Genomic DNA, 26,149 nt, shown 5'->3' on the forward strand with positions numbered 1-26,149 from the left:
AGGGCTTATTTCAAAAACACTGTTCAGAAAGTGATTATCATTTGAAAATTAAGACGGATCTCTAATTCACCCCATTCCCAAAAATAAATACCAAGTAGACTGAAGATCTAAATGTATAAAATAAAGACTGAAAGGCACTACTATACTATGTGGTATTTTCTAATGCTGATGTAGAGGAGGCTTTTCTATGCATGAGACCAAATCCCCAAAACCATGAAATAAAAGATTAATACATGTGATATTAAACATTTTTTTTTCTTTTTTCTTTTTTTTTTTTTAATTTTTGGGACAGAGAGAGACAGAGCATGAACGGGGGAGGGGCAGAGAGAGAGGGAGACACAGAATCGGAAACAGGCTCCAGGCTCCGAGCCATCAGCCCAGAGCCTGACGCGGGGCTCGAACTCACGGACCGCGAGATCGTGACCTGGCTGAAGTCGGACGCTTAACCGACTGCGCCACCCAGGCGCCCCTAAACATTTTTAATTTCAGTAAAAATTTCTATATAATTAAGCACACCATAAAGTTAAGGCAAAATAAAAACTGGAAAAATTAGCATCCAATAAACTTATATTATCATTTATAAAGAGCTACCAAGGAACTTGCCAATATTAAATGAACATAAACTTTGAAATTGACAATAAAAATGACTGAAGTGTAAGGCCCTCTAAAACTTAATAGGAATGTATACTGGTACAAGTTGGCAGGGTGGGAGCAAATTTGACAAGTTATCAAAATTCAAAAAAAATTTTAATGTTTATTTATTCATCTTGAGAGAGAGAAAGAGAAAGCATAAGCAGGGGAGGGGCACAGAGGAGAGACAGAATCCCAAGCAGGCTGTACACCATCAGAGCAGGGACTGATGTGGTGCTCAAACTCGCAAACTGTGATATCAAGTGTCAAGAGTCAGACATTTAACCTAGACATTTAACCAACTATGCCACCAAAGCGCCCCTTTCTTTTTATATATATATAATTTTTTAAATGCAAAACTTTAAGTGTAAACATTCTTTGACACAGTGATACCACTTTCTAATAATTTGTCCTATAAAGATACTTGCACAAATAAGAAAAATTATAAATGAATATCAACTACATCATTATTTGTAATATGGGAAAAGAGGAAATAACCTAAATATCCCTCGATAAGGAACTGTAAAATAAATCATGATACATCTAAGCAAGAGAATATTATCTTACCCTTTAAAAGAAGGAGAAAGTGGGGCACCTGGGTAGCTTAGTCGGTTAAGCATCTGACTCTTGATTTGGGCTCAGGTCATGATCTCCCAATTCATGAGATCGAGCCCTGCGATGGGCTCTGCACTGACACCCTGCTTAGGATTCTCTCTCTCTCCCTCTCCCTCTCTCCCACTCTTTCCCAAAATGATTAAAAACAAAACAAAACAAGGAGAAAGAGACATACCATGTTATACAAGGATGCCCACAATAAATTAAGTGAAAAAAAGGGAGTTACAATACATTTTGTGTAACGTGACGCTTACTTCATTGTTTTAAAAATTATGTGTGTTTAAATATATACATGCATTTATAAAGCTACACAGGAAAAAGCCTGGAAGTATATGTAAACCTTAACAATAGGAAGGTTTTATTATCTACTTAATACATTTCATATTGCTTTACCTACCTTTGATCGTATTATATTTATAATTTAGAAGAACATAATTTTTAAAAATTATTCTTGTGGGGCACCTGACTGGCTGAGTCAGTACAGCATGTGACTGGGTATCAGCGTTGAGTTTGAGCCCCAAACTGCATGCGGAGATTACTCAAAAATAAAATCTTAAAAAAAATTAAAAATAGAGGTGCCTGGATGGCTCAGTCGGTTGAGCATCCAAGTCTTGATTTCAGCTCAGGTTATGATCTCACGGTTCCTGAGTTTGAGCCCCGTGTTAGGCTCTGCTCTGACAGTGTGGAACCTGTTTGGGATTCTCTATCTCCTTCTCTTTCCCTCCCTCTGCACCTCCCCTGCTCATGCTCTTTCCCTCTCAAAAAATTAAAAATAACAACAAAAATAAATAAATAAATAAAATTCTTGAAATAGCTTTAAGATTCTTCATTTTCTCTAAGAATATCAAAGAATCTTAAAGAAAAAATATTTTCCATTTCATTTTTTCAGTTAAAATAGTGTCAAAAATCCTATTTTCCTTAATAAGCCTAGTAATGCCTAGTATATTCTCACAATTAGAAACACAGAATCTAGGAGCACCTGGCTGGCTTAGTTGGTGGAGCATGTGACTCTTCATCTTAGGGTCATGAGTTTGAGCCCTACATTGGGTGAAGAGACTACTTAAAAGCAAAAACAAAAAACCACAGAGTCTAAAAATTCCTGAAAACAATGTCCAAAAAGCAAATGAAAATGCTCTAGGACAAAAAGAAAATATTCATTAAACAGTTGACTTGCACAGTTCTTAGAAAGAAGCACATCATTTTAAAATACATTTGACAACTTCTTTGGACCACCAAAGACATATCTAACTGTGTATGGAGTTTAAATTGTCAAAATATGCAAAATTTTTAAATTCAATAGTTTTTAACACCTCCTGAAAGGCAGATAATCATTACTTTCAAGGTTTATGTTCTTTCTATCAATATATGTATGAAAAACAGGCAATTCTAAGGTATCTCGCTGCTTTTTCTAGACTTCTATGAATTAAGAGAAAACAGGGAAAGAAAAGTGCTTAATGTACCAGAAAACAGCCCTGAATAAGAATCATGAGGTGCCAGAAAAAAGGAGAAATTAGTTTAAAGCCCTTAGTTAGGAATTAAGGAATAGTACGCTCAACATGAGTGAAGTGTCAGCCTAAACCAGAGAGTAAAGATATGCTACCACCAGAAAACAAAGCCTAAACCTTTTCTAAGAAAAGGAAAACAGAGAAGACTTTTCTCCAAGTTTCTCTCTGCTCTAAGCAAAAGAATGTAAGATTCCAAAGCAAAGCAAACAAACAAACAAACAAAAAAATTAGAGTGTGGTCATGGCACTCCCATTTCAGGAATCTTATACAGTATATCCCTAAATCACAAGTAGGAGATTTACAGGAAATCCAGACTAGAAGGGAAGGACATTCAATGTCATTATCAATGTGATGTGATCTTTATACCTTTTTTTTTTATTACTAGTTCTGCCCTAATTTAAACAGTCTTATTTTGTTCAATTTAATTTTAAGTTTCTATCAGTTCCAAAAAGATACAGTAGGTAGACTAAAAGTCAATGGGCTACAAATTGTACCTGTGCTTTTCCATAACAGGACAGAATTAAAGGAATAACAAGATGATATCAAGTAAGCTCATTTTTAACATAACATCTGTCTTTCCAAGAATAATAGAAAAATGCTCAATTTGGGGTACCTGGGTGGCTCAGGTAGTGATCTCACAGTCATGAGATTGAGCCCAGCATCATACTCCACACTGAGCATGTAGTCTGCTTCGGATTCTCTCTCTCTTCTTCTCCCTCGGCTCAACTCCCACTCTCTCCCACTCCCTCTCTCAAAATAAATAAGTTTGAGACAGAGAGACAGAGCGTGTGCAGGAGACAGGCAGAAAGAGAGGGAGACACAGAATCTGAAGCAGGTTCCAGGCTCTGAGCTGTCAGCACAGAGCCCGACGCGGGGCTCAAACCCACGAACCGTGGGATCATGACCTGAGCTGAAGTCACACTTAACTGAGCCACCGAGGTGCCCCTCAGAATAAATGAATAAACTTTACCAAAAAATGTTCAATTTATTTTAGCTCTTGTCCTTGTCATTATTTGATCAAATTGATGCTGTATTGCTCAGTCAATATGAAATGTGCTAAAAAGCTGCTGTGATTTTTCTGAATCTTTAATATTATGCTTATTAGAGTACTCAGTAACTGAATCAAATTTCTATACTTTAAAACTTTTTTATTTTGAATTTTCTGAAGTTTAATAGCTTTAACATGGTTTAAAGTATATATGGCACTCTAACAAGTTTTTAGGCACTATTTTTTAATTTATTTTTTAGGCACTATTTTAAAAAATAACCTATACATTCCTCTAGATTAAATTCTTACATGTATTTAACATACACATATATTTATGCTAAATAAGTAACTAAAAGGAGTGTCATACAAAGTGAACATATCTCAAAAGCAATATAAAAAAAACAACATAAAAGATTTTAAAAAGTTAACTTCCTTCTTAAAACAATTTTAGCTGATAAAAAGCCTTTCTTTATAGTGGAATGGAGACTTGGTACAGCAAATAATAAACAGGGTGTTCAATATAAACAACAGTAATAAAATAATAAATAAAATAAAATAATACAATAAAAAATAGCAACTTAGGAGGCACCTGGGTGGCTCAGTTAGGTGTCAAACTCTCGATTTCAGCTCAGGTCATGGTCTCACAGTTTGTATGATTCAGTCCTGCATCAGGCTCTGCACTCGCAGCTCTACCTCTCTCCCTGCCCCTCTCCTGCTCACATGCATGCATACCCTCTCTCTTTCTTTCTCTCAAAATAAATAAACATCTTTTTTTAAAAAATAGCCACTCATAGGGGCACCTGGCTGAGTCAGTTGGTTAAGCATCTGACTTTGGCTTAGGTCATGATCTCACGGTATGGTCTGTGAGTTCAAGCCCTGCACTGGGCTCTCTGCTGTCAGTGCAGAACAGAGCCCGCTTCAGATCCTGTCTCCCTCTCTCTCTGCCCCTCCTGCACACAAGCGCATGTGCAAGAGCGTTCTCTCCCTCAAAAATAAATAAACATTAAAAAACTAGCAACTTATAATAATTAAGTTATCCCTAGACTAAAATGAGTAAGAAATCACAGGCAGAATACCCTTAAATCAGTTCAGATCAAAGATTCATAACTTACGGAACCAAATTTATCTCACACATTTATAATGTAATTGGAAATAGATAAGTTTTCATTGATAAGTATCTGATTATCTAAGACCTTTAAAAATAGTGTTGAGCCCAGAAATCATTCTCTAAAAACTTTCAACCAAGAATTTTTTAAATTTAAAACATGAACAATAAAAAACATAACACATACTAAGAGTTCAAATCTCATATAATGTTATATAATTTGGGGGCAATCTTGCACAGCTTTGTACAGAGATCTAGACTTTTAAAGAGATGAAAATAACAAAACAAGAAATAAATTACCTGCTGCTTCCAGCAATGCTTCTAATCGTGCCTGTGTCTCTGGATCCACAGTGCGTAAGTCTGCTCCTTCTGCAGTACTTGATAAGAATATCTCTGATGTTGTTTTAAGTACTGGGTTATCCAGATCTTCTTGGTCCAAAATAAACGATTCAACCTGTTTATGAGTTAAAAATGCAGTATCTATGACACTAATCTCCATATTGTCAGAATAACTATAATTTAAAGTAATATGATTTCTGATTTAGAATTTAAGTATAAGCAGATAAATTACCGTAGAAACATGAGGCTGTGGGAAGGGTCTTTGAGGGAGCGTCCTGCCTATCTGCTTATCTTCAGACATGACTATAGTCTAATTCAGATACACCAGATTCAAGTTTCCTGAAGAGCATTTCATCTTCTGTGCCTAGCACAGAGTTTGGTTTCTTTTTGTTTAAAAAAAATTTTTTTTAATGTTTATTTATTTTTGAGAGAAAGAGAGAGACAGCAAGTGAGCAGGGGAGGGGCAAATAGAGAGGGAGACACAGAATCCGAAGCAGGCTCTAGGCTCCGAGCTGCCAGCACAGAGCCCGACGCGGGGCTCAAACCCATAGACCACAAGATCATGACCTGAGCCGAAGTCAGGCACTTAAACCGACTGAGCCACCCAGGCACCCCCGTTTTTTGTTTTTAAATGAAACAAGTACGTAGCCCCTGGGAAGATGAAAATTGGACTAGATAGTAAAAAAGACTAGATAGCATGGATAGGTCATTAAGGCACATTTTTTCCTCTCTTCTAATCAATTTATTAATTTCTGATTCTTAAAAGAAAATAGTATTTAAAACACTGCCAAATATCTAGAGCCCTACAGACAAGAAAGTTAAATGAGGTTAGGAAACATACCTGTTTGTTCACTGCTGTATCCTCTGGCCTAAGAATACATCATATAAAGTAGGTATTGAATACATAATCGCTGAAATGAACGAATGGTATAAGCAAAAGCAACTGATGAAAATAAACATGTAACCTTCTAATTTCAAAACAAGTTAATTCTAAATTAATTTTCTCAACAAGTAACATATGTACAATCTTTCTGGGAAGCAATTTGGAAATGTGTACCAAAATGCTTTAAAAGGCTCATGCCCTTTGATTCAGTAATTCCATTTTCAGGAATCTATCCTTTAATAAGTATCTGAAAACCACAGGGCACCTGGCAGACTCAGTTGGAAGAGCATGTGGCTCTTGATCTGGGGGTCGTGAATTAGAGCCCCACACTGGGTGTAGAGATTACTTAAATAAGTAAAACTTAAAAAAAAAGTTTTTTTAAGTATCTGAAAGCCAGACAAAAATATGCAGGGGCAGTCACTGCACAGTAATTCAAATTCCAAAAATGAGAGGAAAAAAAACTACAACGGGGAATTTGGTAAATATATTTTGTACATTCACAGCATAGACTACCATGCAGTCATTAAAAACAATGTTTTTAAAGCATAATTTAGTTACATGAGAAAGCATTTATAAAGTTAAATGAAAATCACAAAATTCAAAACAGTACGATCTTTGCTAAAAATATACGTATATGATTGTAAACATGAACATGACTACTCATGTATACAACGAATATATACTTATATACCTAGATACATCTGCAATATGTAAATATGTATAACCAGGGAGGTTAACATATTTGTAGACAGATAGAAAAATAGGAACAGAAAGGTTAAGTACTTCTCCACGGTCACATAGCTAATAAATGACAAAGACAAGGACAGGTTTCAAACCCAAGCCACATAGCTACACAATCTGTGCTCTTAACTACTAGACAAGGCCACCAGACAGGACCACAGTACTTGGACTACATTATTTGGCATATTTGGCTGTTGTCATTAGTTTCATAATGGACACCAAAAAACATCCTAAGAAAGAGTGTAAAGTGAAAACAATTTGGTTACATTTTATTATCCAGTGAAGTACTAAAATTTTACAAAATAAACTTCAGATCTAATAACATGGAGCCACATTACTATCCTGTAACACAGCTTCTTTAATATGTAATTACAGACAAAGATGCCATTCTAAATCCATGCCAAAAGATAAATGCAGCCTACCAGTTGTTAAATTATATTAAAAGATAACTGTGTGTACAATAAAAATCTTCTCACGGGCCCAAGAAATTATTAGGTATTATTAGGAACTTACCAGTTATGAGAACAGAAAAACCATCATTCCAAATTCTAGAATTTTTTTATTACAAATGGTACTGAGAAGTTAACGTTTCTATTTTATAAAAAGCATTGGTCTAATATGGTATTACACATATTATGAAGACAAACAGAGATTATAGGTACCATGTAACATTTTAAAAATCCAAGTTAAGGATTTTCTATTCTCTCCCATTCATTTCCCCAATGAGTAAACAGTATTTACTCAAGTCCTGTTTTATATGAAGCACCATGACAGTACAAAAATATGGTAGAAGACAGAAGTTAAAGGCACCATGACTATCACAAAAGACCCCAAAGAGAAACAAATGGTACAACTACATGTATTAAACAGTGAGAAATCACTTCCAGCCCCAGTAATCCAAGACTTTGCACATGCAGCAGCATTTAACTTAGGCTTTGAAGGATGAATAGAATTTCACGAGGTAGTCAGACATGGGAATAGAGGTAGAAGGGAATGAAATAAAAAATGGGCTTGAAGATGCATTTGGAAAGCAATGAGTGGTCCACACTAAAAAAATACAAGGTCCTTCATATACTGCTCGTGGGAATCGAAATGACACGACCCCTGTGGGGAACAGTTTTGCAGCTTCCCAAAAATTAAACATAGAATAACCGTATGACCCAGAAATTTCACTTCTATGTATATACCTAAGAGGATTTTATTTATTTTTAAAATTTTTTTTTTCCACGTTTTTTATTTATTTTTGGGACAGAGAGAGACAGAGCATGAACGGGGGAGGGGCAGAGAGAGAGGGAGACACAGAATCGGAAACAGGCTCCAGGCTCCGAGCCATCAGGCCAGAGCCTGACGCGGGGCTCGAACTCACAGACCGCGAGATCGTGACCTGGCTGAAGTCGGACGCTTAACCGACTGCGCCACCCAGGCGCCCCAAGAGGATTTTTTTTAATGTTTATTTATTTTTGAGAGTGACAGAGAGACAGAGGATGAGTGGGGGAGGGGCAGAGAGAAAGGGAGACACAGGATCTGAAGCAGGCTTCAGGCTCTGAGCTGTCAGCACAGAGCCTGACACATGGCTTGAACCCCCGAACCACAAGATCATGTCCTGAGCCAAAGTTGGATGCTTAACCAACTAAGTCACCCAGGTACCCCTACCTAAGAGGATTTAAAACATACAAAAATATGTCTACAGAAGGCCATACCTGTATTATGCACAATAGACAAAAATTAGAAAAAAAAAAGTCTATCAACTGGTAAATGGATAAACAAAATGTGGTATATCCATATAATGTAATATCATTCGGCCATTAAAAGGAGTAAGTAATGAGGGGCGCCTGGGTGGCTCAGTTGGTTGAGCATCCGACTTCAGCTAAGGTCAGGAGCTCACAGGCTATGGGTTCCAGCCTTGCGTCACGCTTTGTGCTGACAGCTTGGAGCCTGGAGCCTGCTTCAGATTCTGTGTCTCCCTCTCTCTCTGCCCTTCCCCTGTTCATGCTCTGTCTCTCTGTCTCAAAAATAAATAAAAACATTAAAAAAATAAATTAAAAAACACAAGAGTAAGTAATGACACATGATATAGAATGCAAGGCGAACCTTGCAAATACTATGCTTAATGAAAGAAGAAACAAGAAGTCACATATTGTATGGTTCCACCTATATGCAATGGCCAACAGAAACAGATTTATAGAGATAGAAAGTAATTTAGTAGTTAACTGAAGAGTCAGTCAGAGAGGGAGGAATGAGAGTGAGTACTAATAGGTCTCAAGTTTCTTTCTGGAATAATGAAAATGTCTGGTATTAGATACTGGTGAAGGTTGCTATACAACCTTGTAAATACACTAAAAACTACTGAATTGTACACTTTAAAATGCTAAATTTTATGGAAAGGTAAACTTTACATCAATTTTTAAAAAAACTATAAAGTACCTAAAGTACAACTACAGCTTTATGCTACACAGAACAACCGGGAAGAGATTTGAATAACAACATGCAAAAGTTGATTTGCTCATGGTCTATCTGGTCACCACCAGGAGAAGGAGAGAACATCAGTAGCAATGTCATCCGGGATGTCAGTAATGTTAGTATCACATACACAAGACAGCACATGTCTAAGTGCAAGACAGCACATGCCTAAGTGCTTGGGAAGAATCAAGTTTGGAAGAAAAACACAAAATAGAGATGTGTCCCATGCCTTCAAAAGGCTTACAACCTCTCTCCAAAAATTAAAATTCATAAAACAACTTACTCAGTTTAATTCTCCTACATCTTAAAAATGCATGTAAATTCAAGTTTCAATCAGGCAACATGACATAATGGAAAGAATATTGTACTAGAGATCAGGAGACTTAGGTTGAAGTATCAGTTTCAACAGGCACTATGTGTGATGTTAAGCTGTCACTTTCTGCGTTTCTGACGTTCCATTTCTTCCTCAATCAACAAAGGTAATACCTGCCCTACCTATCTTACAATGCTACTGAAATGATGAAATAAGGTAAAATAACTTGAAAATAATAAAACACTATATAAATGTAATTTTTTAAATTTTATGTAATTATAACTCTTTTGTCCTGTCACTCACCAGTGTCTATATTCTATGCCTTTTCAAACTGGAAGAGTGATATTCGTGAAGAATGTCACATGATACATTTTCATCAGCACTCACTTGAATTCCTTTTTTTCATTTTATTAACTTTTTCAGTTTCATTAAGATATAATTAACATACAAGACTTTATGAGCTTAAGGTGTCCAACATAATGATTTCATGTACGTATATACTAAATGATTACCACAGCAAGTTCCATCACTTCACATAGTTATAATTTTTCCTGTGATGATCAGTTGAATTTTCAAGTGTAGTTTTAGGCATTTTATATTTAAATGCTGGCCCCAAAGATCAAATTCTAAATATCTACAACACTTGTTAGAAAAGTGTTAAGTTTCTCAGAATGAGTTAATAATTATACATAACTATATACACAAATGATCTGAATACATTTATGTCAATCAGAGGTACCAAAATGCACTCAACTCTAATATATCCTTTGTCTTGTCTTCTCCAAAATTTTATTTATGTTTTTATTTAAAAAAGTTTTTTTAATGTTTATTTACTTTTGAGAGAGACAGAGACAGAATGTGAGTGGGTTGGGGCAGAGAGAGAGAGAGGGAGACACTGATCTGAAGCAGGCTCCAGGCTCTGAGCTGTCAGCACAGAGCCGAACGTGGAGCTCGAACTCACAAGCTGTGAGATCATGACCTGAGCTGAAGTCGGCCACTCAACCGACTGAGCCAGCCAGGCACCCCCTTCTTCAAAATTTTAAAAGCCTGTCTCAATGTGCACTCAATAAAAGCAAAAAATATCCAGTTATGTCTATTACTTTGGGAATATTTGGTGGCTTGCTTTTGGCAGTTCATAAATATCTCACTTGATAAACCTGTTGAAATACATACACTTATAATTCAGATTGCAATAGCATTATCTCAAAATATATCTGGTCAGCCAACATGAAAACCATCTATAGCTCTATGGAAATACTAAATTAGACAAATTCTGTATATTTAACATAAAAGGCTTGGTGAGATAGTCTCCAAAAACAGGTCTATAAAATGGATAAGTCCAAAATAATGTTAGATCTAGTTAAATTAGTCTTTATCATGTATAAACACAGAAGGCTCATAGTTTTTTATCTTATATACAGCTAAAGGATCACAGAAATGTCTCTACTGCCCAGTGACAGTTACATAGCTCATCTCTATCCAGCAACTACACTGAGCAACAAAACATGAAACTTCCACTTACAATGGTACTGTTTTTGCCAATGACAATAAAGTTTATTTTGAGCCTTTTTAAAATTAATTTTTTTTTTTTTAATTTTTTTTTCAACGTTTTTTATTTTTATTTTTGGAACAGAGAGAGACAGAGCATGAACGGGGGAGGGGCAGAGAGAGAGAGGGAGACACAGAATCGGAAACAGGCTCCAGGCTCCGAGCCATCAGCCCGGAGCCCGACGCGGGGCTCGAACTCACAGACCGCGAGATCGTGACCTGGGTGAAGTCGGACGCTTAACCGACTGCGCCACCAAGGCGCCCCTAAAATTAATTTTTAATGATTATTTATTTTTGAGAGAGAGAGAGAGAGGCAGAATGCAAGTGGAGGAAGGGCAGAGAGAGAGGGAGACAGAATCTGAACCAGTCTCCAGGGTCTGAGCTGTCCGCCCAGAGCCTGACACAGGGCTCGAACTCACAAACGGTGAAATCATGAACAGAGCCAAAGTCGGATGCTCAACCAACCAAGCTACCCAGGCACCCATAAAGTTTATTTCAAGTCTTAAAGATTGCAAACTTTTTTTTTCTATCTTTGATTAGGTACAAAAATAAACAGTTGAAGTAAAAAGATGAGAGGAATTCTGGTTCACAAAAACTGTTGTTTTTTTATAAGTAATCTTTTATAAATGCTAACGGCAAAAATACTTTGTCTTCCTTCCCAAAAGTTTTTTCTCTCCCTCCCTTCTTTTTTTTAAAATTTTTTTTTTCAACGTTTTTTTATTTATTTTTGGGACAGAGAGATACAGAGCATGAACGGGGGAGGGGCAGAGAGAGAGGGAGACACAGAATCGGAAACAGGCTCCAGGCTCCGAGCCATCAGCCCAGAGCCTGACGCGGGGCTCGAACTCATGGACCGCGAGATCGTGACCTGGCTGAAGTCGGACGCTTAACCGACTGCGCCACCCAGGCGCCCCTCTCCCTCCCTTCTTTTTAAAAAACGTAACTATAGTCTCTTCAACTAGAATTTATGCAAAGGAGGGCAAGAAGGAAAACAGAAACAAGCATTTTCTCCTATTTTTTACCTATTTGACATTTCAGAAATGAACAACTGGACGGCAACAGTTACCAGGAAAATTAACCACAGACTCAACTATTATATTATCACCTGAAAAAAATGATGTCAGTTACATCACCAAAATCTAGTTAGAAAAACCATTGATTAACCCAGCTATGCTTTGGCCAAAACTCAATTCCACAAAAAATAAATAGGGGCGCCTCAGTGGCTCGGTCAGCTAAGTGTCCAACTTCAGCTCAGGTCGTGATCTTGTGGTCTGTGAATTCAAGCCCTACCTTGGGCTCTGTGCTGACAGCTCAGCGCCTGGAGCCTGCTTCAGATTCTGTGTCTCCCTCTCTCTCTATCCCTCCCCTGCTCACACTCTGTCTCTCTCTCTCTCTCTCTTGCTCTCCCTCTCTCAAAAATAAATAAACATGAAAAAATAATAAATAAGATTTAAAAAGTTAACAAGTTTAAGTAAGCAGTGTTATAATTAAAACTTTTATGATATTAGTGTTTTAAAAAAGACCTATAAAAGCAAAATAATAAAACCTCACCTATATATTCGTCAAGAACCAACTGCTACTTTCTCTAAGGTATATTTCTGGAAAGAGCAACTACTAGTTAAGAGGTAAAAAGTTAGTGAAAAACAAACATTCGATCATAAAAAATGCACATATATATGTTTGTTTATATATTCTCCAGTCACGTGGTTATATCAAATAAAGACCATCAAGCTCTCAAATATAAGTTGAAAACACATTGTTTTGCATAGAACACCTGTTAATGTAACAATAAATTATGAAGCTTTTATCTTAAACATGTTAAATAAATTTGTATTTTGAGTTAGAGACTAAAATATTAGTAGCCACAAATTTTGTTCCTGCTAACTTTAAGAGTAATCATCACTCCCATGAATTCCAACTGGAGCTATGAGAAAGCTCAAGGGAAGGCTAAATTTTTTATACTACTTTTCCTCACAAACTTTCAAAAATAGAGCTCCCTTAAGAGGTTCAGATTTGATCATTTAAAATGTAAAGCTAAGGGACACCTGGGTAGCTCCGTCGGTTAAGTCTCCGGCTTTGGCTCAGGTCATGATCTCACAGTTGGTGGGTTCAAGCCCCGCATTGGGCTGCACACTGGCAGTGTGGAGCCTACTTGGGATTCTTGCTCTCTCCTTTTTCTCTACCCCTCCACTGCTTGCGCTTTCTCCCTCAAAACAAACAAACAAATAAATAAACTTTCTAAATTAAATAAAAATAAATAAATAAATAAATAAAATGGAAAGCTAAATAAAACATTTTAAACATCTGAAAATGTTTTAAAAATGTATTTGCTATTTCTCTTCACTTTTGTACAATTTATATTTGGATAGACCAATATGTCTTACTTTTCCCCACTCAGAGTAAGCCCTCTACTTTAAGCCAGAATCAGCATTTACACCAATTTTAGAATGTAGGTGGCTTACTATTGATTTCTACTTGGAAGGGCAAAAAAGGATGGATCAGTGTTCCAAGAGATAATTACTGAAGGACATAGCAATTTCTTTTTGCAAAAAACACAGTATTCAAACTTTTCAACCACAAATATGCCCCAAGATGTATTCAAAGGGAGAAAGTAATACAGTTGCAATTTAGGGCCAAATAATGATAAATGTAGGAATGAGTTTTGCTGATACTGTAAGGCCCAATAAAATCAGCAAAAACATCTTGGAATACTGGAACAAAAAAGGCTGTATTCTTTAACATATATGCTTTTCAAGTTTCTTTCTACAAGGAAAACTGTATTGCCAATTTCAGACCCACCTCTTTTTCTCAAAAAAAGGCAACGGTAGGGCACTTAGGTGACTCAGTCAGTTAAGTGCCCACTCTTGGTTTCAGCTCAGGTCATGATCTCATGGTTCATGAGTTCAAGCTCCACATCGGACTCCGCAATGACTATGGAGCCTGCTTAGGATTCTCTGTCTCCCTCTCTCTCTGCCCCTCCCCTGCTTGCTCTCTATTTTTCTCTCTCAAAATAAATAAATAAACATTAAAAAAAAAAAGGCAACAGTATCTTCGGATTTCTGAAGTTGATTAGTTTCACACAGCACAAGAGAGAACCATTGTGCTTTTCCTAATTCTAAGTTAAAGCTGGAGAAAATTAACTTCATTTTGTTCAGCTACAAAAATTTAATTTCTAAACTACACTTTTAATACAGAATCTACTTTTTTTTTAAGTTTCTAATGTAAGATGGCAGAAAGGAAGGTCTTAAAAATAATAGCTACTTGAGGGGGCTGGCTGGCTCAGCTGATAGAGCATGTGACTCTTAATCTCAGGGTAGTGAGTTCAAGCCCCACATTGGGCATGGAGTCTACTTTAAAATTAATAATAATAATAATAATAATAATAATAATAAATCTGCTATTTAAAAAAAAATACGGGCGCCTGGATGCCTTAATCAGTTAAGCATCTGACTCTTGATTTTGGCTCAGGTCATGATCTCATGGTTGTGAGACTGAGCCCAACATCAGCTTAGCACTGGGCATGGAGCTTGCTCTCTCTCTCTGCCCCTCCCCTGCTTGCATGCACCTCTCACTCATTCTCTCAAAAAAATAAAACAAAAGCTCCCATGAATCAAGTGCTTTTAAAAAAATAGGCTACCATTAATAAAATGCCTCATATCTATCAGCATTTTCCATATGTTATTCCATTCAATCATCTTACCTACTCGATGAAGTAGACTAACTGATCGTCATTTTAAGGAACTGAAACTCAGAAAAATTAAGGGACTAGCCCAAGATCACATAACCATACAGGTATCTGAAGCCACGTATTTTGGACCCCAAAACTCATACCCTTTTTTACTACACCAAACTGTATTAAGCGAATCTTTTAAACAATGGAGTATAATGGGGTGCCTGGGTGGCTTAGTTGGTTGAGCATTTGACTTCAGCTCAGGTCATGATCTCATGGTTGGTGGGTTCGAGCCCTGCATCAGGCTTTGTGTTGACAGAGAGGAGCCTGCTTTGGATTCTGTCTCCCTTTCTCTCTCTGCCCCTCTCTTGCTCGTTCTCTCTTGAAAATAAATAAACATTTAAAAAATTATAATAAACAAACAATGGAGTATAACTAAAACAAATACTAACCAGTTAAGTAAATTAAAAAAAAAAAAAAAACTACAAGTATGGTAATACCTCAATTTAACAATAACAGTAATGTCAGGAAAAAACTTGTCTAAATAAAATAAATGTAATCAAGATTATCAAACCCACTAACACTTCTCTGCCAGAGTCTTAAGACAAATTATGCTTTCATTTAGTAATTTGTGACACCCAAAACTGCATTATTTCTAATGCATACATACAACACGTATACAACAAAATGTGCCACAACAGGTTTTTTAAAAAGAAGACTGCTGGGGCGTCTGGGTGGCTCAGTCGGTTGGGTGGCCGACTTCGGCTCAGGTCATGATCTCTCGGTCCGTGAGTTCGAGCCCCACGTCGGGCTCTGTGCTGACAGCTCAGAGCCTGGAGCCTGTTTCAGATTCTGTGTCTCCCTCTCGCTGACCCTCCCCTGTTCATGCTCTGTCTCTCTCTGTCTCAAAAATAAATAAAACGTTAAAAAAAAATAAAAAATAAAAAAAAAGAAGACTGCTCACAAAGTCATTAGAAAAGTCACAAGGAATGAAGTATATGGCAGTTAAAGCCAAGAAACTCTTACTGTTGAAAGGAAAAACTTCCTGTTTTCCCCACAGTTAGACGAAGTCCTGGCTTCTACTCATTATCCCAAATAGAAAATAAGCACTCAACGCTTGAAAGAAATAATTGATTTTAATAAATTAAAAGGAGCCTCAAACACCCATAAACCTCCAATTAATACTAGTAAGGGGAAGAAAGAATAATGACTATGAGTAAGGACTCTTAGAATACCACTTCATCTCTCATAGTGTGATCTTAGCAAACTTGTTCTCCTTCTCTTAAACTCATTTTCCTCAACTATAAAATAAGGAGAGCAGTAACTACATCACAGGGCTATTGATGAGTAAGCAAGATACTGTATCTAAAATTTCACAACAGGGCTTAACACATGGTAATTGCTCAACAAATATTAGTTGCTATTATTCTTATTAATATTACCACTACTACTATCATTAAGGTCAGTTTCCTTCCTATACTCATACTCTCTACTCCACAAAAATAATATAGAATCCATTATATTCATCTTAGGCTAACAAGTAACCTGAGCATATTAAGCACTACAGACACATTCATTCAACATTTATCAGGCATCTACTATGTGCCAAACATTCTACTGTATACTGGCAGCACAAAAACAAATAAGACAAAAACAAATAAGACATGATTCTTGCTCATTAAGACAATCAAGTAAATGCAATAAAGTATTATATATGCTGTCATAGTTATATACAGACAACATGGGAACACAGAAGAAGGAATGGTCAATTCCACCTCTGGTAGTAATGAAGGAAATGAGTTAGAGATGACAACTCTGGAACAAGAAGGTATCCAACAGGATGGGGAAGAGGGACATCAGTGACAGCAGCATCAGTGTATAGCAGTAGTTACAAACATGGGCTTTAAGTTCCAAGATAGTTGAATTCAAATCCCGGCTCCATCATCAACTAGATATATGACTTTTGTGTATGTTACACAATGTCTCTAAGCTTCAGTTTCCTCATTTGTAAACTGTAAATATCTATAAATATTGCTATCTTCAAATGGTACTGGTTAAGTTTATTTGATAATATATAGGTTAAGTACTTAACCCAGTGGACAATAAGCACTCAGCATATAGTAGCTATTATTTTAATTCTAGAAGCCAAAGCAGTAGAAGCAAATTAAAGCAAGGCCTATAATAGCTTGATATGTTCAGGGAACTACAACAATTTGGTATGGATAGAATACAAAAAGCAAATAAAGTAGGGCACAAAAAGGATAGAGTTGGGGTGGGCTTAGTTGGTAAAGCATCCAACTCTTGACTTGGGCTCTGGTCATGATCCCAGAGTCCTGAGATCGAGCCCCATGTTCGGCTCCACACTGGGCCTGGAGCCTGCTTAAGATTTTCTCTCTCTCCCACTACCACTCGTGCTTGCTCTCTTTCTCTTTCACTCTAAAAAAAAAAGGACAGAGTTGAAAAACTAGACAGAAGCCAAATCCTAAATAACACTGTATGCCACATCAAAGAATTTGATTTATCCTTTCTCTAAGAAATGAGAAGGCTTTTTGTCAAGAGTCACATGACTGAACTGCCATTACAGAATTTACTCTGATAGCAGGGTAGAGGAAGAATTAGAGAGGTATACTCTTGGAGGTAGACAGAGTCAGGGATTACTGAAATAACTGCCAGTGAAAGATGATGTTTTTATTTACGGCAGAGCATTAAGGATTCAGAAATAGGGACAAATAAACAAGATGTTAGGAAAGAACCTACAGGACTCAGTGTCTGCTTAAATGTGTATAATGAGAAGAAAGAGCAGACATGAGCTCTGAGGTTTGACTACAGTAACTAACTTTAGGGCAATGTAATTTACAAAGGGGCAGGGGGAGATAGGAGTGGAGGGGGAAATGATGGGTTCAGAATTAAAATTGGTGACCCTGAGATGTTTATGGAGCATACGTATAGTAGGCAGTTAGAAGGCATCTTGGCAGACTGCTAAAAGAAGTAAGAGATAGAAGCCACATGGATAACTAAGAGAAGAAAGTTTCTGAGAAAACAACCTGCAAATGCCAAATGCTCTGAAGCAGGACATGCTTAGAGAGTTTATAGAACATAATGAAGCAGTTGTGGTTTTGCTTAAATATGAGCACAAAATAATCTTATGCTGATGGACTTTGTATCCTTTCATTTTTAATCATTGCCCCTTTAAACTTGCTACTTAAAACTCATCAAACTCCTGAAATAAGACATCCAAACATCAACCTTCATAATGATCATTCAACTTACACAGGATAGTGTCCCATACATTTGTGTTTAAGAACCTGGACTGTCACAAAACCATGAAAATATTAAAAGAGTTAATGTAATTAAAGTACACAATGCCTTGACACACTTAAATATAATTTGTTAATATGTGAAAGGATTTTGGAAGGTCAAATATAATTTGAATAAATAATTTCCCTTGTTTTAATAAGTTCCCTGAAATGATCATGCTTGTGAAAATGCTGATGTTGTTAAGGGCAGAGACCACAGTTTTTCATCTTTGTAATTCCAAACCCTAGCACAAAGCTTATCAAATAGTAGCCTCTATATAAATTATTGTTAAATGAACAACTCTACTCTACAATACTAACCAGAATTAAACAGACTGCCAAGGACTCTAACTTCTAAAAGACATAATTTTATTATGCATGATGTGAGTTCAAGAAGAGGTCCTACCCTAAACTAAAGTCTGACTTTCTTTTCTAGAGAATGAGTAAACGATTGTTACAGATTAGCAACAAGGGAATAATACACAATGGTGCACTTGGGTGGCTCAGTCAGTTATGTATCCAACTCATCATCTCAGCTCAGGTCTTGATCTCAGGGTACTGAGTTCAAGCCCCATGGTGAGCTCCATGCTAGGTGCGAAACATACTTACAAAAAGGGCAGGGGGCAGGGGAGATAATACACAACAGAAAGTACCTTTAAAACTCTACCATCACATTATTCTAAATAATAGGAGGATAAGAGGTCAAATCCATGCACCTGAGTTAACTATAGCCTTAAATAATGCCCTCTTCAAACTAAAAGAAAATAAACTTTTCTTTCTCAAATCCTTAGTAAAATAGGTACTAAAATATAGTACAAACTCTCCCTGTTCATAGAGTCAAAATAACTAATAATTTAATATAATTGCAGCCATTTGAGCAGTGACATCTAAGATTTGTTTTTGCAATTTAATCACATAGGTGATAACGCTGGCTTAAGTGTCAAGCAAATTGTATGTTACTTAAATATTGGAATCACACCTCTTAAGTAGTTGTTAGAAGATACCAGATGCAAAAACTCCAATTACTATGGTTTATATTTTATTTCACTTATTCATTTATCTCTATTATCCTGAAAAAAGAAATTCTGTCCATATTTTTCACACAGACTATAGTCTATTTCAGGTGCATTCAGATTACAACTACCGAAACCAACCATCTCCTCCCACTTCAGTTTTCTTCCTCTCAAACATATATCCATGGTTTGTCAAGAAGAGGACACATGAAAAAAATCAAACACTAATATTATGACAACTTGCTCTTGTCATAGCCTAGCAAACACAGGTTTAAATCACATGCGTTGTTCCTCCAGTTTGAAAAAAAGTATGTATAAAAGGGGTAGAAATTTCAAGAGCTAGAATATTATTAATGGAAGAAGTGGGGAGCTTTTGTGTGTGACCACAAATTCTATAGCATATTAAATACTCCCTATTAAACTCTTCTGAGGACCAGATCAAGAGAACGAGACCATATCCAATAACTCAGAATAGCAAAAGCAATCTGGAAAAAGAACAAAGTTGGAGGACTTACACTTTCCAATTTCAAAGCTTACTGCAAAAAGCTACAATTTGCAACCAGCATAAGACATCCACAAATGGAATTTAACAGAAACAAACCCTCACATTCACAGTCAACTGATTTTTGACAAGGGTGTCAAGACAATTCAATGGAGAAAAAAACCAGTCTTTTCAACAAATGGTGCTGGGACAAATTGGTTATGCACATTCAAATAAATGAGGTTGGGGCACCTGGGTGGCTCATCAGCTAAGCATCCTTCAGGTCATGATCTCACAGTTTGTATAGGTTCAAGCCCCACATCTGGCTCTGTACTGACAGTGTGGAGCCTACTTCGGATTCCCTTTCTCCCTCTCTTTCTGCCCCTCCCTCTCTCAAAATAACCCTCTCTCTCCCTCTCTCTCTCTCTCTCAAAAATAAGTAAGTAAACATTAAAAAAAAAAAAAAAAAGAATGAGGCTGGGCCTCTACCTCAGGCCTTATATAAAAGTTAATTCAAAAGGGATCAAAGACCTAAATGTAAGAGCTAGAACTATAAAACTCTTAGAAGGAAGCAGACATAAATCTTCATGACCTTGGATTACACAATAGTTTCTTAGACATGACACCAAAGGCACATGCAACAAAAGAAAAAAAATAGATATAAAAATTGAGCTTCTCCCAAACTTAAAATTGTTAAGTACACAAACAAGTGAAATGACAACCTAAAGAATGAGAGAAAACATTTGCAAATCATGTACCTGATATGGGACTAGTACCCAGAATATATAAAAAACACTTACAATTCAACAATATGGCAAATAACCCAAACAAGAAATGGGGAAAAGATAGGCATTTTTCCAAAGATACACAAATAAGCACATGAAAAGATACTCAACTTCACTAGTTACTGAGGAAATGCAAATCAAAACCACAATGAGATACCACTCCACACCCACTAGGATGGCTATTTTTTTTTTTTTTAAAAAGGGAGGGGGAAAACCCCTGGGTGGCTCAGTGGATTGGACTTCCCTGCTCTTGATTTTGGCTCAGGTCATGATCTCAAGGTTGATGGGACCGGGCTGTGTGTTGGGCTCTGTGCTGACAGCTCAGGAGCCTGCTTGAGATTTTCTCCCTGCCCCTCCCCTGCTCTCTCTCTCTCTCAAAATGAATAAATAAAAAACAAACAAAAAAAGTGACCAAGGTTGTAGAGAAGTTGAACCCTCATGGGAATGTAAAATGGTGCAGCAGCATAAAAAGCAGCTTGGCAGTTCTTCAGAAAGTTAAACACAGAGTTATATGACCTAGCAATTCTACTCCTTAGGCATACACCCAAGAGAACTGAAAATAAATGTTCATGCAAAACTTGTACAAAAATGTACACAGCATCATTATTTATAGTGGCCAAAATGTAGAAATAATTGATGAACAAAAATGTAGAAATAATTGATGAACAAAATGTGGTATATCCACAAGATGGAATATTTTTGCAATGAAATACTGATACATTATACAACATGTAGAAATCCTGGCAACAATATCTTAGGTGAAAGAAACGAGGAACAACTGTACCATTCCATTTATATGAAATACCCACACTGTCTCTGGCAAATCCAGACACAAAATCATATTAGTGATTATCAAGGAAAGCGGGGTGGTAGTAGGAAGATGGACACAAAAATGACTGCTCATGGAGGGGCACCTGGGTGGCTTGGTCGGTTGAGTGTCCGACTTCAGCTCAGGTCATGATCCGTGAGTTCGAGCCCCGCGTCGGGCTCTGTGCTGACAGCTCAGAGCCTGGAGCCTGTTTCAGATTCTGTGTCTCCCTCTCTCTGTGACCCTCCCCCGTTCATGCTCTGTCTCTCTCTGTCTCAAAAATAAACTAAAAAAACGTTAAAAAAAAAAAAATGACTGCTCATGGAGATGTTTGGGAGGGTGATGAAAATTCTTTCAAATAGATAATGATCATAGTTGTACAACTTTGTGAATATATTAAAAACCACTGCATTGTACATAAAGTGATCCTATGATATTGGGTTATATTTCAATTTTTAAAACTTTAGGAATTAGAATTTGAAAAGTACTTCAGAAACTTATTATTCCTTATTTTGATAAACGCACTGTGGTTAGGTAAGAGAATATTTAGGGAATGTACACTGAAGAATTTAAGGGTAAAGAAGCATTATGCGGGGCGCCTGGGTGGCGCAGTCGGTTAAGCGTCCGACTTCAGCCAGGTCACGATCTCGCGGTCCGTGAGTTCGAGCCCCGCGTCAGGCTCTGGGCTGATGGCTCGGAGCCTGGAGCCTGTTTCCGATTCTGTGTCTCCCTCTCTCTCTGCCCCTCCCCCGTTCATGCTCTGTCTCTCTCTGTCCCAAAAATAAATAAAAAATGTTGAAAAAAAAAATTAAAAAAAAAAAAAAAAAAAAAGAAGCATTATGCGTGCAACCTATTTTCAAATGATTCAGAAAATAAATTATTTGCTTATTTGTTTACATAGAGAGAGAGAATAGGACAATATGGACACAACTGGTGAGTCTGGGTAAAGAATATATGGGAGGAGGGGCGCCTGGGTGGCTCAGTTGGTTGGGCGGCCGACTTCGGCTCAGGTCATGATCTCGCGGTCTGTGAGTTCGAGCCCCACGTCGGGCTTTGTGCTGACAGCTCAGAGCCTGGAGCCTGTTTCAGATTCTGTGTCTCCCTCTCACTGACCCTCCCCTGTTCATGCTCTGTCTCTCTCTGTCTCAAAAATAAATGAAAAAAAAACGTTAAAAAAAAATTAAAAAAAAAAGAATATATGAGAGGAGTTCTCTGTACTATTGTTGCAACTTTCTAGTAAATTTGAAATTATATCAAAATAAAAAGTAACAAAGATAATGTATCCAATATAATTGGATTATTTCCCCTTTTGGGATTGCTCTTTAATAATGATATTTTGTTTCACATATGTTGCTGAATTTAGTGACTGTACAATTTTTAAAAGGCAAAAATAAAAATGTACAGATGTAGCAGAAGAAAAATAAACAGAAAAAAATTAATTAGAAACTGATAAGAGCTGAAAGCCCTTCCAAAGTGTACCTCTCGAAGTATCAACTGATGTGGCCAAACCTTTATTTTCTGACTCAGATATCATAAAAAGCACATGTGAAATTTTTTTCAATTCCACATCATTAAAGAAAATACTACAGGTTCATTTATCTAGCTTTAATACCATATTGAGATAAGTGTTACAAAACTGAACTCATCTCTAATGATATAAAGGATGAAATGTATTCTTCCTAGCATTTAATCAATATATGAAGCATTGTGATCAATCACAGATTAGTCAATATGAGGACAAATCAGGGGAAAAAAAGGATTATATTACAGAAACATCTACTCAGAACATTACCATGTTAACTGGGTTCAAGGCTTTAGGGAAGCCATCACTTAGTGCTCACACAGTCTCTCCCTATTATACATGATTTTTATTATTTTGTCAGACTCAAACCTTTTGATTTGCTATATCTAATCTGATTTAAAAAAATTACATAAGATTTGCATCAAAACTTGTTCTCACTCAAGGGTCCCTGGGTGGCTCAGTCAGACCTCCGATTTCGGCTCAGGTCATGATCTTGCAGTCTGTGAGGCAGAGCCCCAAGTCAGGCTCTGTGTTGACAGCTCAGAGCCTGGAGCCTGCTTCGAATTCTGTGTCTCTCTCTCTCTCTCTTTGCCCCTCTCTTGCTTGTGTTCTTTCTCTCTCCGTCTCAAAAATAAATAAATGTTTAAAAAATTAAAACATAACAAACAAAAAAACCTAAAACTCGTTCCCACTCAAAAAGTAATCTACAGACTCAGTGCAATCCCTATCAAAAGCCCAAGGGCAATTTTTGCAGAAATACAAAGGCTCATCCTAAAATTCTTGTGGAATCTCAAGGGACCCTGAATAGCCAGAACAATCTTGAAAAAGCACAAATTTGGAGGACCAACATTGCCTGATTTCAAAATTTACTACAAAAGTTACAATAATCAAAACAGTGTGATACTGGCATAAAACAGACCAATGTAACAGGACAGGCCAGAAATAAACCCTCCAATATATGGCCAATTGATTTTCAACAGGATGCCAAGACCATTCAATGGGGGAGATGTCTTTTAAATAATGGTGCTGAAAAAAATGGATACCTACATGCAAAAAAGAATGGAGTAGGGCCCCGACCTTACATTGTAAACAAAAATTAATTCAAGATAGATCTAAGACCTAAATGTAAGAGCTAAAACTATAAAATTCTTATAAGAAAACATTGGAGAAAATCTTCATGACACCGGATTTGGCAACAACTTCATGGATACGACACCAAACACACAAACAAAAGAAAAAAATAAGTAAATTGGACTTCATCAAAATTCAAAATGTTTAGGCACAAAAGGACACTACCAGCAGAGTAAAAAGGCAACTCATGGGATGGAAAAAAATAGGTGCAAATTAGATAAATGATAAAGGATTAATACACAAAGAACATCTACAATTAAACAATGAAAAAACAACCCAATTAAAAATGGGGAAAAGATTTGAAAAGACACTTCTCCAAAGATATACAAATGGCCAAAGGCGCATAAAGATGCTTAACATCAGGAATCATTAGAGAAATGAAAATTAAAACCACAATGAGATACCACTTCACACCCATTAGGATGGCCATTATCAAAAACAAAATAGAAAGTATGGGCTAGAATGTGTGAAAAGTGGAACCCTTGTGCAATTCTGACGGGAATGTGAAATAGTATAGGTGTTTTGGAAAACAGTATGGTGATTCCTCAAAAAATTAAAAATAGAATTACTAAATGATCCTGCAATCCCACTACCAGGTATATATCCAGAAGGAGTGAAAGCAGGGACTTGAACAGGTATTTGTAAACCATGTTCACAGCAGCATATTCTTCTTTTTTATTTTTTAAAAAATGTTTAATGTTTGTTTATATTTGAGAGAGAGAAACAGCATGAGTGGGGAAGGGGCAGAGAGAGACGGAGACACAGATTCCGAAGCAGGCTCCAGGCTCTGAGCTGTCAGCAGAGGCCAACCTGGGGCTCAAACTCACAAACCGTGAGATCATGGCCTGCGCCAAAGTCAGACACTTAAACTGACTGAGCCACCCAGGCACCCCTCTTTTTTTTTTTTTCAAGTTTATTTATTGAGAGAGAGAAAGAGAGCAAGTGTGTGTGCACACACATGTGCAAAGTTGGGAGAGGGGCAGAGAGAGAGGGAGAGAGAGAATCCTAAGCAGGCTCCATGCTGTCAGTGCAGAGCCCGATGGGAGGTTTGGTCCTATGAACTGTGGGATCATGACCTGATCCGAGATCAGGAGTCAGATGCTTAGCCAACTGAGTCATTCAGGCACCCCTCACAGCAGCATATTCTTAACAGCCAAAAGGTAAAAGCAATCCAAGTGTCCATCAACAGATGAATGGATAAAAAAAGGTGGTATATACATACAATGGTATGGTTTTCAGCCTTTAAAAGGAATGAAATTCTGACGTGTGCTACAACATGGATGAAACCCGAACGCATAATGCTCAGTGAAATAAGCCAGCCACAAAAGTAGAAATACTGTGGGGTGCCTGAGTGACACAGTCAGTTGAGCGACTGACTCTTGGTTTCAGCTCAGGTCATGATCCTAGGGTCATGGGATTGAGCCCCACATCCAGCTCCCCACTGAGCATGGGGCCTGCTTAAGATTCTCTCTCTCTCTCTGTCTCTCTGTCTCTCTCTCTCTCTGTGTCTCTCTCTCTCTCTGTCTCTCTCTCTCCTCCCTTCTGCCCCTCTCCCCAGCATGCATTAAAAAAAAAAAAGTAGAAATACTGTATGATTCCACTTACGTCACGTACCTAGAGTAGTTAAATTTATACAGAAAGTAGAATTGTGGTTGGTAGGGGCTGAGGAAGGGCAGATGGGGATGAATACAGAATCTCAGTTTGGGAAGATGAAAACATTCTGGAGATGGCTGCTGTTGATGGTTTCACAACATGAATGTACTTAATGCCACTAAAATGTACACTTTAAAATGGCTAAAATGGTAAATTTTGTGTTAGGTATATTCCAACACAACTAAAACAAAAAAAAAAGGTTAAAATGGTAAATGTTGTCTATTTATATTCTACCACACACAAAACAAAAACAAAAACAAAAAAAGTGTTCTCGATCTAACTGTCCTCATACAAACAGTTAAATCAAATTTACCTTGACAACTTAATAAACTGCTCTCCTGTACAATTCTTTGGTTCTTAGAGCTAATCCCTGGGGGTACACTTGCCTTTGTCTTTTCAAAACTGCACACTATTGCAGGTGAATCAAATAGCCAGGACACGCTGGGTATCTACTTTAAACAAAACAAAATAAAAGAATACAAAACAAAAACACTCTACTACCGCAAATATCCACTAAGGGAAAAATTTTTAGGAGAACAGAAATATATGTAAAGGATTAAGATCAGGGATGCCTGGGTGGCTCAGTCAGTTAAGCATCCAACAGCGACTCAAGTCATGATCTCGCTGTGAGTTTGAGCCCCGCATCAGGCTCTCTGCTGTTAG

At 37.1% G+C, this 26,149-nt stretch overlaps 1 protein-coding gene across 5 annotated transcripts in view; it reads right to left on the bottom strand.

Annotated features, from left to right (window-relative positions):
- ANKHD1 (ankyrin repeat and KH domain containing 1) overlaps nucleotides 1-26,149 on the bottom strand; it is a 133,167-nt gene that overhangs the window by 98,704 nt on the left and 8,314 nt on the right. For all 5 annotated transcript variants that reach the window (XM_058734551.1, XM_058734556.1, XM_058734548.1 and 2 more), the window contains exon 2: nucleotides 5,144-5,297. In XM_058734551.1, coding sequence (XP_058590534.1) covers nucleotides 5,144-5,297 — 154 coding nt within the window. The remainder of the gene's footprint in view (nucleotides 1-5,143; nucleotides 5,298-26,149) is intronic.

Source organism: Neofelis nebulosa, chromosome 1 (assembly GCF_028018385.1).
Source record: "Neofelis nebulosa isolate mNeoNeb1 chromosome 1, mNeoNeb1.pri, whole genome shotgun sequence".
NCBI classification, from domain to species: Eukaryota; Metazoa; Chordata; class Mammalia; order Carnivora; family Felidae; genus Neofelis; species Neofelis nebulosa.